Genomic DNA, 13,386 nt, shown 5'->3' with positions numbered 1-13,386 from the left:
AATGAATTAATTTTATATTTTTGTTTATTTTTTTTAACGTATTTTGTTTTTATTGTTTAAGTAAATTAAATAAATATATTTTTGTTGATTTTTTTTTATGCGATTTTGTTCTGATTTTTTAATTAAAATCTGAATTTATGCGGGTTTTCAGAATTTTGGAATGAATCAATAGTTTTTATATGAAGCTAGAGTATCGTTTTATGCGATTTTTTTTGGAACGCATCTATCGCATAAAACGAGACCTGAGTGTATACCCTTCACCAAATTAATCTTCAAAATAAAAAATTTAAATATTTTTAGGTGAACAAAAATTTTTTTCAGTTTTTTGATTTTTTGGAAAAAAAATATTCGAATTGATTTTTTAAATTTGTTTTTGATAAAGTCAAACTATGCTATTAAACAGTTAAATATGCTCTAAAAACGAAAAAATATGACATAAATATGCTCTTAAAACAAATATATGCAAAAATATGAATTTAAGGGTAAAATATGCAAAAATATGCACTAACAAATCGATGCCAAAATTCTTAAATAGTTCTGAAACGTGTAAATATCTTATCCATGTGCTCATTAGACTCACCAGAAAAAACATGCATTTGCATATTTTGGTTTCCCTGGTGATAAGCTATGAAGAGCAAACTATGCAAAAATATGCACTAACAAAATTCTTAAAATTTTCTGAAATGGATAAATAACTAATATGTTTATTAGAGTGACAATCAGTTGTATGGAAAAAAAATTTTGTTAAAATTTTGAAGAGTTCCGGGTGGAATATTGTGACACTAGGCCTAAATGTTAAGTGCTGAAAATTTGAGCCAAATCGGGCAACGATTTCTGGACGCGCATCGAGGTCAAAGTTCAGATATATGCAAAATTTTACTGTTAATATGGAATAAATAGGTGAAACTCGTTAACTTTCTGCATTGTTTTCTAGAAATATGTAGATTTATTTATATTAATGAATATTACATTAAAAAAAAGTTTTGGAAATTAACCCTGTATCTCCTTTGGTCCAAAATGACCCAAAAACTGTATTATCGCCAAAATTAGAGAAAAATGCAAATTTTTCAGTTTTTGAAAAAAATTTGCTACTAAATAAATACTTTTGCAATTGAATGCAAAAGAATCGAAATATGTACGTAATTATCATTGTAATGAGATATAAATGACAAAATTTGATTAAAAAATGTTAAAGTTATTACAAATTCGCCAGACCATTACTGTGTTTCAGACCACTTGAACAAAAAATTTAGAAAAAAAAAAATTAGATATTTCGAGAAAAATTAAAATAAAAGCTCATTTTTACTTAAAATATGTCCATATTTACTTGTATATGAGTTTTTGTCTTCGTAGGATACCGTTAACCTATTCGCAGGTATGGCCAAAAAAAATAATTTTTTTTAACGGCTGTTTCAAAACTCTATTTTCAAATTTTTAAAAATTTTGTTAAACAAATTTCAGATTTTTTCGATCATCACATTGGGGTTTATTGACATCAAAATAGGGAATAAAAATATGAAAAAATTATGTCAATACCTCTTACAGTTTTTCCGTACCTGCGATTGAAATTTTGCGTTTTTCAAGAAAAACTAATTTTTTGTTCATATTTAGGCGAATGAGTCCAATTTCCTTACTGTTATAAATTTTAAGTAAAGCCTATTCATAATATTATAGTCCTTGTAATTTTAAATATGTTCTGAAAGTTTTACTAAAATCGGAAAACGATAACCTTTGAATCGTGAAGATCAAAGGCCAAATTTTTCAATATTTGGAATTTCTAATGAAAAGATAGCGAAATGTTACATATTTTTGGGCCGATTTTCATGAAACTTGAGGAAAATATATATTGGGGTCTAGCATTTACAACAACAGTGCAAAAATGAATTTTAACCTTTAAGAGGACTTGGGGTCAAAATGGTTGTGTTTTTCTTGATTTTAAAAGTTGAGAATAATTTGGACCCCAAGTGCTGCTAAGGGTTAATTTCCATTTTTGTGCCGTTATTTTAAATTCTGGACTTTATGTTATATTTTCCTCAAGTTTCATGAAAATCGGCCCAAAAATATGTAACATTTCGCTATCTTTTCATTAGAAATTCCAAATATTAAAAAATTTGACCTTTGACCTTCACGATTCAAAGGTTATCGTTTTCCGATTTTAGTAAAACATTCAGACCATATTTAAAATTACAAGGACTATAATATTGTGAATAGGTTTTACTTAAAATTTATAACAGTAAGGAAATTGGACTCATTCGCCTAAATATGGACAAAAAATTAGTTTTTCTTGAAAAACGCAAAATTTAAATCGCAGGTACGGAAAAACTGTAAGAGGTATTGACATAATTTTTTCATATTTTTATTCCCTATTTTGATGTCAATAAACCCCAATGTGATGATCGAAAAAATCTGAAATTTGTTTAACAAAATTTTTAAAAATTTGAAAATAGAGTTTTGAAACAGCCGTTAAAAAAATTATTTTTTTGGCCATACCTGCGAATAGGTTAACGGTATCCTACGAAGACAAAAACTCATATACAAGTAAATATGGACATATTTTAAGTAAAAATGAGCTTTTATTTTAATTTTTCTCGAAATATCTAAATTTTTTTTCTAAATTTTTTGTTCAAGTGGTCTGAAACACGGTAATGGTCTGGCGAATTTGTAATAACTTTAACATTTTTTAATCAAATTTTGTCATTTATATCTCATTACAACGATAATTACGTACATATTTCGATTCTTTTGCATTCAATTGCAAAAGTATTTATTTAGTAGCAAATTTTTTTCAAAAACTGAAAAATTTGCATTTTTCTCTAATTTTGGCGATAATACAGTTTTTGGGTCATTTTGAACCAAAGGAGATACAGGGTTAATTTCCAAAACTTTTTTTTTAATGTAATATTCATTAATATAAATAAATCTACATATTTCTAGAAAACAATGCAGAAAGCTAACGAGTTTCACCTATTTATTCCATATTAACAGTACAATTTTGCATATATCTGAACTTTGACCTCGATGCGCGTCCAGAAATCGTTGCCCGATTTGGCTCAAATTTTCAGCACTTAACATTTAGGCCTAGTGTCACAATATTCCACCCGGCACTCTTTGAAATCTTAAAAAAAAAATCGGCTGTCACTCTAATGTTTATACGACGCACAACAAAAATATGAGTTAGTATTCGGTATATATCAATAAATATTTTTAAAATCAAAATTTTCACTCATACCTCGGATATGTGAGGACCGATTTGACAGATTTCCTATACCAAAATTCTCGAACGTATGTGTGGTATGTTGGCAAGATTTGGGCCTCCGGAAATTTGATTTCAATCGGCATATGAAAAGAATATTTGACACACATCGTTATATCAACTCTACTATCTATAATGATTCTATGATGATTCTAAATATAACATCTATTTAATGTAATATAAAGTCGAAAGGATAAACCTGAAGTGAACAACTTTAATTTTTACTAGGGAATGTATTAAATTTCATTAAATTATCTCCAATGAATCACAAGCTAACGAATTGTCCTCCAAATAAAACCTTTTGTAAACCACTGTGCACTGGTTATATAAGTTTGATATCTTTACAACGTTGTCGGTTCTATGGTATTACTGTATTAAATTGTCTACAAGTAGACAAAACTAGACAACAAACACAAATCATTGATAATAGAAAATGTTAAGAATTGTTTAATTAAAAATAATTATAATTGTGTACTTTCTAGCAGCACGATTGATAAAGCAATGACGCATTTTTGAACAATTTATAAAAAATACCGCTTATGGATAAATTATCTTATTTTGTCATAATCGAAGGAAGCCGACTAAGTTGGCGTGGGAAATTATTTATTGGTTATTTTTTTATGTTGCTAATTGGAAATTGTGGTAAATAATAGTCCTAAATATTATAAGGCTTCAGAAAACTTATCGATTTTCTATTCTTTGTATACCTATATATATTGAGTTTTTTGGCAAGTCACATTAAAAAGATAATCAATCGCAATCTTGTATACATTACTCTTAAATACATATTATTATTATATTAATAATAGCTACATAAATAATTTACTTACCAGCCTTACTAGACGCGTCTTTGTCACCCTGTGCTTCTAGTCGATCTGTGAGCAATGAATGTATGACTCCATATGTATTAATAATACCGAATATCACACCATTGCAGAGGAATGCACTAACCATAACCAACCATGCCCGCATGCCGCCATCTGGTGGCTCCTTGCCGTGTATATCTCGACAACATGGCGCTTCGATGTGAACCTCCGCCGAAGAATTACTGTTATTTTTATTACAATTCTTATTGTTGCATGTCTTGTGATTTATAGAACTGACACCGTTTGTTGTGGCTTCCTTCAAATATTGACCGTTTAACGTTGGCTGCTGACAGTCGCCATTTGTTAATCTATTGTGCTGCTGATCGGTGTGTACAATTTGACCATTCGGTTGCGATGACGTTTCGTTAAGAGGTTCGTTTTCCGTCATCTTTGAATAAAGTGTTGTGAATATTTAAATAAAATGTTGATGATCTAAAAACAAAAAAAATATAATAATTTAAAATAAAATAAGATAATAATTTAAAATAAAATAAGATTGTACAAATTTTATTTATATATCTACATGAAAAATGCTTAAATAGTTTGTTTTGTATTTTACACATTTCATTTCAGGGCTTTCCTCATTCCAAATTTGCAATTATTGAAATAATATGCGTAGATTTGCAAAAATTGTAAAATATTTTATCTTTACAAATGTATGTAGGTATTTAGGTTTTAAAACGTGATTTTATATCACAGTTATAATTAAACAAACTTTAAAATACATACTTTACATACTAAAGCTATTACTACCAGCAATAAATTAATCTCACGTTAAACCCTCGAATGAAAAAATAAGTCTTGAAATTGACGCTAATTATATTATTCGAATTAGAGATTAAAAACAACAAAACTATTTTATTGGCAAACAAGTAAAAATAATACATCCGGCAGTTTAAAATCTTATAAATTGTCATAAAATCACCACTGAATTTAAGAAATTCTAATTCGACCTCTAAGATGACCATTGAGAATAAGAATAAGATGGAAAATGTTGTGTTTAATATCAATCATGTCATGTTTCCCTATTCTAAACATGTCAAATATGTTACGTGTGTACAGAAATTTTACTATTACTAAATATTATGATGATCAGTCCGTAATTGGTCATATCTTCACTATAACCTACACTTTCGAAAATCACTTTAAATATCTTACCCCCATTAACACGAAGTCTGGTTATGTTTTAACTAATACTGACAGTTTTCATACAAAAATAAATTTAACCGACAGTATAACTATTAGTTAACACCTAACCAGGCTTCGTGTAATTGGCAGGTTAGGTTCTCAGGCAACGCAAAGTGGAGACAGGAAAGAGAGCAGCTCACTTGGGTCCACGCAATAGGAAATACAAATGTTAAGTGTTAAGGTCATGTACAACTTAATCTTATTTCCTAGGATCGGTTCATAATTGGTCATGGCTCGCATATATAGTAGGCCTAACTTCATATTTGACCAGGATGGCCCTATTATATTGCTTAACCTAGGTTAAGGTCGCTTTCCTTAGCATAGCTTGAACAAAAGTTCTTAAACAAGTTTGCAAGTATAACATTTTTTCAAATCTGTTTATGCATATGTAAATTTAAATTTTGATTTGTTTAACTTAAATTCAATAAAATAATAACTTGAATTAAGTAAAAAACTTAAAAGCCATACAAAAACATACATATGCCTGTATTTGTGTACCGTTTATACATATTTATTATTCGAATCTAGAGTAAAATTCGTGATAACGTGTATTGGACGATTGGGATGGTGGTTTTTATTTATTACAATGGCATCAGATCAATTACTTTATGTAGTGATGTATTTGTAAATATTTGCAATAAAATTCAATAAAAACGGTACAATATTAAATGAAATCTTTAAATTGATTTATTATTCTTGAAATGCTTTCAACAATTTTGAATTAATTGTGATTGATGAAATCATATTTTTAGCTTTATTGAAGCTCAGCTGAAAATTGGTTTGTAAAACTCAGTGAGAAAACAAAAAAGGTTTGGTATGGGTTTCATATTCCAGTTTCACATTATAATTATTTACTTTTATACCCATATTGACCATGTTTGAAACAGAATTGCTATCTGAACTATCTAACAAGCGAAATAGTACTTTTATTTAACAAAATTAACAAACCATTTCTAAAAATATAATAATTCAAAGAAAACGCTGAAATGTAATTTATACATTTGACAAATGAATTTTCTATCTGCCAAAGGCATTATCAACAATCTTACAATATTTGAAAAATCATATCAATTACACTAATCGACAGCCAAAAAGGGTTCCTCGTGCAAAACATAATTTTAGTTTTCGAGATACAAGGTGGCGCAAAAGTTATCCTCCTATCAGAAAATGCTATAAATTTTGAGATTGGCCACTAATGTCAGTTCTGTTTTGACATTTATGTAGTAAACACATGCGAAATACACTTTAATAAACAATGTTACGCTACACTGCTCCAGAACGCGGAATATTGCTGACTATTTATTTGACCAATAATCGAAGATGATTTTTCATCAAAAATAATCATGAGTGATGAGGCCCATTTTCATCTTAGCGGGTACGTAAATAACCAAAATTTACGCTCTTGGGGCACTGAAAATCCGCGTGTAACCCACGAAGAGCCATTACACCCGCTCAAAGTCACTGTATTGATTGGGATTGGAAAACATGTAGTTCCAACAGGACGGTGCAACGGCACACACTGCACGTGCCACAACCGATATGCTGAAGGATGCATTTCCCGGGCGCTTAATCTCCCGTTTTGGCGATTTGCACTGGCCAGCAAGATCGCCTGATTTGACCGCTCCAGACTTCTTTTTGTGGGGCTTTTTGAAGTCGCGGGTTTATGTCAACAGACATATCTGTCAAGAATGTGAGGACCTATCGCCGGTAGTTTTGGCCAAAGTGATGGAAAATGACATAAAAAGGGCTCAAATGACAATCAACTGTGGCGGCGGCCATTTACATGACATCATATTCTCGACTTGATGTAAAAAAAATTAAAAGACCAAATAAAAATAATCCACAAGAAGAACCAAAGTTTTTCATTTTTTTTTTAATTACAGCCAAAAAACATCGGAAGTTTACTTTTGCGCCACCTTGTACATATTTCCACTTTTAGGTTTCTTCTTAGTTTAATATTTAATTATGCTAGACAATTTTGCAATTAATATTTTGCAAAATTAAATTTAACTAAACATTTTTTTCAATAATAGGTTTTTTTCGCGAAAATTTGAAGATAAAATATATGCTTTCCTCGTGCAAAACATATCGCACACCCAGTTCAAAAGTGACACAACTCAAAATTAATTTGTCGGGTTATATAAACCCGAAAAATTAATTTTACGCTTAAACTATGCACAATACACTTGTTTATCTATACAAAAGATATCAGTGTATTCTGTTGTTGTTAACTGTGGCTAAAAAAAACACTAATGTCTTTCATTGTTTCAATTGGTATATATTTATTTTAGATTTCTGAAAAATTAAAATTTTGAGTTGTGTCACTTTTAAACTGGGTGTGCGATATGTATATAAAAATATGTTCATGGAAATACCTTTAATATAAGGAAATTATGCACAGATCGAAATTAAAGTTGATGAAAATTTCAATTGTATGCTAACAAGTCTGCAGTTTAAGTAAAATGTTTGTTATAAAAAATACAAAAATTTATTGATCCAGCTTGATCCAGTGGTGATTATTGATCCAGTGAACATTATTTGACTAGTTGAAATTACATTTAATTTGTAATTTTTTATAAAAATATTCACATTTTTAATTTTTTACAAATTCATAGGAATTTTTACCAAGAAGCTTTTTCTATAAGAAAATCAATATTTGAATATTTTTGGTGATATTGTTAATTCTTTTTTGGAACAGGTAAGAAATGTACCTGTTTGAAGTTGCTAAACAGAATTATTCGAACAAATTTAAAAATATTGATATTTGGTTTTATAAAAAAAGTCACATTTTCAGTGAATATCTTTATACTCAAATTTATTTTTATCAAAATCTTATTAAATTTTAAAAATTAATACGATACATTACGAACAATTTTTTAGGAGCTTATACCCTACACCACCCTACCCTACGAAGCCTATTGAATTTGGTTGAAATCTATCCATTATTTCTACTAGCCCCCATACGATTGCCCTATCTAAAAATACATAAGCTCTCATTAATTGAGCACAAATAATTTTGTGACGATCGGTCCATAATTAGTCATAGCTCTCATACAAAGACCACTTCCGAAAATTATTTTAACGATCACAAATGTCTTAAAAATGTTGGTACATTTTAAAAGAAAACTGTTAAAAGAAAATTGTTGTCCCTAAATTATTAAGAATTCATTGGAAAAACTAATAGTTTTTGCACGCAAAAATGTTTCCACAAAAGTAAGGAAAATCGTGGGTTTTGACAAAGTTATGAAGAAAACTCAAAAAAGGCCAACAAACCAGATTTTTGGCAAACAACTTGACTTGAGTGACCTCTAAACCTCTTCCGAAAATAGCTTTCAAAATATGCTTGAGCACCAACAAAAAAATTTTTTGGGACACACTTCTTACAGTTACTGCTCTTCACAGTCGTTTATTAAGTTGGGTGTTTAGAGCACGATCCACATTTTGAATATTTTAATGGAGGCTTAATAATTATGGAGTTAATCCCAAGATATAGTTTTCTCAGAAGAACAATTATAATTTGAACACTTTGAGTAATTTTTGGACATTGCACATAGGGGCAGCTATATGGTGACTTGTGGCGATAAATGAAAAATGAAAAATGCGTTTTACAAAACAAATGATATGTCATTGGAAAGTGGACACTTTTCTACATATAGTTTATTCAGAACATTTTTTTTCAAAGCTTTGGTTTAAGAGTAGCAGCAGTCCAAACGTAAGAAAAAAATACTACATTTAATATCTATTAAAAATAGAATATTAGGGTGTATATTTGATTATTAAAATATCCTATTCATTATTGAATAAAATAGTTTTTTGTATTAATAATATTTATATACATATATTGTTGGGAACTGATTTGTGTTCTTTTTTTAAAGAAATTATGAATGCACGTACTTAAATTTTGGTAAATTCCGAACAAACGATTATTATAATTTTTTTTACATGAAAAAGTTTTTTGGAAGTAAAAAAGTAGCATAAATGCGCAAAAATGCCCATAACTGTTTTATGTTGATTAAAGAAGGGAATGTATAGAATTATATTCTATTTTAACATTTTACGGATTTTTGCGGTTTTCGAATTTATTAAATTTTTAAAATTTTAGGCCTTTATTCAAAAACGTTTATCAAAAACCGCTGTTTTCATAACAAATCAAAATATCAGCTAAGTCAAATTAAAGTTCAATCCAAGTGACCAAAATAGACATTCACAATATGATAAAAAATATTCCGATTTCAAGACTAAATAAAAATTTTAAATATTAAAGAACAAGCTAGAGAAAAACTTTAAAGTGGCAGCGAAAAGTGTTAAATTTTTAAGAAAATTTTATAATTTTAAAGTTCATTACATAAAAAAATGGAAAGATGCGAATAGGAAAGGAGACACGTTAAAAATAATAAAATGTGGTTAAATTCCATTTTTTTTTTGATTTCAGTATTTTTCACTTTATTTTGTTTTATTAAAATGTATAATATTTTTACATATTTGAAATCTAGAGAAAATTACCTTTTCAATGATACCAATAACTTATATCAAAACCCAGTGGTTGATTTATCGCCCCTTTTAACATATCTTTGCCTCAATGTGCATTGCCATAAGACAGGGCAACAAAATCGAAAAAATTTTAGAGGCTTTCACCACACAATTTTGATGTATTGTGGTTCCAGTAGTACAAATATGGTCCAAATTTTAAATTCTATGGAAAAGTTTTTTTTAAATTTTATGTATATCAAACAAAAATGTAATATTTTGTGAATATGAGCGAAATTGTGAATAAATTCGAAAATAATACATCGATTTTTATGATCTATATCTCATTTTGTTCCTATTACATGTGGCTTTACGATAAAGCACTAAATCTAAACAATTTCTGCCGTTTTCGATTTTTCATGATTTAACAAAAAAAATTGCTATTTTCACGTACAAAATATATTTTTTGTTTTAATTTGTTATTATAACTCCGAAACTAATGAGCCGATTAAAAAGCAATATATATGTGAAAATTGGTACATAGCATAGGAAAAAAGTTTTCAAAATTCAATCGAAAGAAGATTATTAACTTCTCAATTTTATGTATATCAAACAAAAAAGAAAAATTTTGTGAAAATGAGCGAATTCACTTCATTGTGAATAAATTCGAAAAGAATCAATCGATTTTTATCTTCGATATCTCATTTTCTTGCTATTATATGCGGCTTTGTGACAAAGTAATAAACCTGAACAAGTTCTGCCGTTTTCGATTTTTCATGAGATTTTTAAAACACAAAAATTTGCCAAATATATTTTTTGCTTCAATTGGTTATTATAACTCCGAAACTACTGAGCCGATAAAAACGCAATATAAAAACAGATTAAAGGCTATGTAAATTTGAACTTTTCTAAGTTTATCATAAATTTTGTGGAGAAAAATCTAAAAAAATTCACAATTTTAGAAAAAAAATCTATCCATATAATTTAAAAATTTTACCAATTTTGTACTTAGATAACCATTATCGACTTGTATAATTTAATAATATGAGCACTGCTACACGTTCAATATACATACATATATTGACCGCGATTCAGTATCGCGATACTTATTGAACGTGTAGCATTCAGTATTGATGGATCGCAGAATATTCTAATATTCTGAAATCCAGATCGCGATCCAAATATCAAATTATATTTTGAACGTGTAGCAGTGTCCTATGTACAAAAATATAAGTGCTTATTTTATTAAATTTTAGCTCATATTTTGAATATTATTTTAGGCGCATATTTTCCAATAATATTTTTTGTAGTTCTCTTTTAGTATGTTCCACACCTATGTACATATTAAAATCTTTAAAATCGTATCGAGAACAAACATTTGGGATCGTTTTTTTTCATATAACCGAGGTACAGCACTTTGGAGCCTCGAGATAGAAATTACCGATTTATTTCCACTTTTCTTCGAAATTTCCCAACTGTTTCTGCACTGGGAATATTATTATTAAAAAAATCCCTAAAAACCATACAAATTTTTTCAGAATTAAATGAAAACGTCATAAATTTTTAAAATAAACACTATTACAGCATTTCTTTAATAATGTTTTTTCCATTTTACTTAACAAAAATAAACGTCATACATTATAGGTAGAATTAATATCAAATGCATGCAAAAATATAGAAAAACAAATATTTAGCAATTGCACTCATTCACTCACTACTAATCATAGAAAAATACACGTGTTAAATATTACTCACTCACTCTATTGCACGCTTGCAAACTCACTCTCTCTCGCTCTCTCACTCACTCGTTCACTTTCTTTTGAAATTAAACCGTGCGGCAGTGTGCTCGCATATACAATATATAAATTGATTTTCCTTAAATTTGTTTTAAATTGCGAATAAATTTATATGTAATTATTTTATTTCTTTTTGGTTGATTGATTTAAATTTGAATTATTTTTATTGTAACCTTGAATACGAAAATTTACAACAATTATATTTTTTATTCTTAATTTGTTATTTGTTGTTGTTTTTTTCTAATGCACAAGAATAAACAAAATAAAAAAGGAGACACACAAACATACATATTTTAATAAAAAAACCGCACAATTTGTTCTTTTTAACGTAAAAACCAAAAATTTATATTAAAAAAAAATACCGATTGATATTTTACATAAAAAAATTGTTTATTTAATACGTACAGTACTTTACTACTTGATTTGTTTTTATTATTATTTAGTTTAATAGTGCGTTATTTTTTGTATTTTATTTAATAATTTTATTATGAAAAAATAATAATGAACCGAATTTTAGCGAACCCACCATTCATTGCGGTGGTTAGAAATAAAGTAAAACATTTTCATATTCTCACTGCGACAAATATTGCTTCTCAAATGCGCTACAATATCAGGCGGCAGTATAGATCTTAGTCAGACATTTGTGTTATATATTGTAGTAATTGGCAGCACAGTTGTAATGAAATTTAATTTAAATGTTTTTTTTATACCCGTGAGAAGGGTATATATAAGTTTATCATTCCGTTTGTAATTTCCACAATATAATTTTCCGACACTCTAAAGTATATATATTCTGGATCCTTATATATAGCGTGTCCGTCTGTCTGTCTGTTGAAATCTATTTTCTGAAGACCCCAGATATCTTCGGGATCCAAAACTTAAATAATTCTGTCAGACATGCTTTCGAGAAGTTTCCTATTTAAAATCAGCAAAATCGGTCCACAAATGGCTGAGATATGAGGAAAAAACCAGGACAACCTCGATTTTTGACCTATATCTGGATTAATAAGTCATTAATATGGATATCTAATGATAGATATTTCAAAGACCTTTGCAATATAAGACCATAGAAAGTTGCACCTACAATGGGTCAAGATCGGAAAATATATTTTTTTAACTCCAATTTTTTTCCACCAAAAAAAAAATTTAAAATTAAAAAAAAAAAATTTAAGATAACAATACGAAAAAGTTTTTTTTTCCAAAAAATTAAAAAAACAACTTTGGAACAAAAATAAAAATTTTTTTTACTTAAAAATATTTAAAATTTGTATTTTGAAGTATAATTTGGTGAAAGGTATTAAGATTCTTACATGTTTAAATTAGAAATATGCATATTATTGAGTAACTAAATTTAAATTTTGTTCCGAATTTTTAGGAGTGTGAGTCAGTAGATGAAATAAAAACAAGCAAGAGTGCTAAATCTGCAATCATTGTAAAAAAAACTTTCTTTTGAGCAAAAAAAAAATAACAAAAAAATTTCCCATTTCGAAAGTTTTCGATTTTGCAAAAAAAATGTAAAAAATTAAAATTTTTTAGAAAAATTTATGAAATAGCTATCTAAACTATTTGGAAACAATTTTTCTAAGAACAATAGCACTCTGCTACAAAATGACACTTTTTCTCAGAACTTGAAAAGCCACCTAATGGGCGTTGTAGGCCTAGCTGAGGATATACTAAAACCGTTTTCAAAGATTTAGAAACACCCTCAAAATTTTGAGATATTTTGAAAAAAAAAACTGTTTTAGGGTAGGTCGTAGTACTTTAGTACCTCTAACTCACACATTTTTAGACGGATTTCAAACTTTTAAACAATTAT

The 13,386-nt window shown here is 28.2% G+C and overlaps 1 protein-coding gene across 2 annotated transcripts in view; it reads right to left on the bottom strand.

Moving 5' to 3' along the window:
* The window catches only part of kar (monocarboxylate transporter 10-like protein kar), a 45,695-nt gene extending 33,879 nt beyond the window's left edge, over positions 1 to 11,816 (bottom strand). Inside the window, exons 1-2 of one of the 2 annotated variants that reach the window (XM_065514683.1) lie at positions 11,530 to 11,816; positions 4,084 to 4,551 (exon numbers count right to left, since the gene is read on the bottom strand). In XM_065514683.1, the coding sequence (XP_065370755.1) occupies positions 4,084 to 4,507 (424 nt within the window). In that variant the 5' untranslated portion in view covers positions 4,508 to 4,551; positions 11,530 to 11,816. The remainder of the gene's footprint in view (positions 1 to 4,083; positions 4,552 to 11,529) is intronic. The other variant, XM_065514689.1, reaches the window with a different exon arrangement.
* Positions 11,817 to 13,386: the final 1,570 nt, after the last annotated feature.

Source organism: Calliphora vicina, chromosome 1 (genome assembly GCF_958450345.1).
Source record: "Calliphora vicina chromosome 1, idCalVici1.1, whole genome shotgun sequence".
In the NCBI taxonomy this organism is placed as follows: domain Eukaryota; kingdom Metazoa; phylum Arthropoda; class Insecta; order Diptera; family Calliphoridae; genus Calliphora; species Calliphora vicina.
Note: the sequence above shows the minus strand (reverse complement) of the source record. Positions and strands in the feature narration are given on the sequence as shown.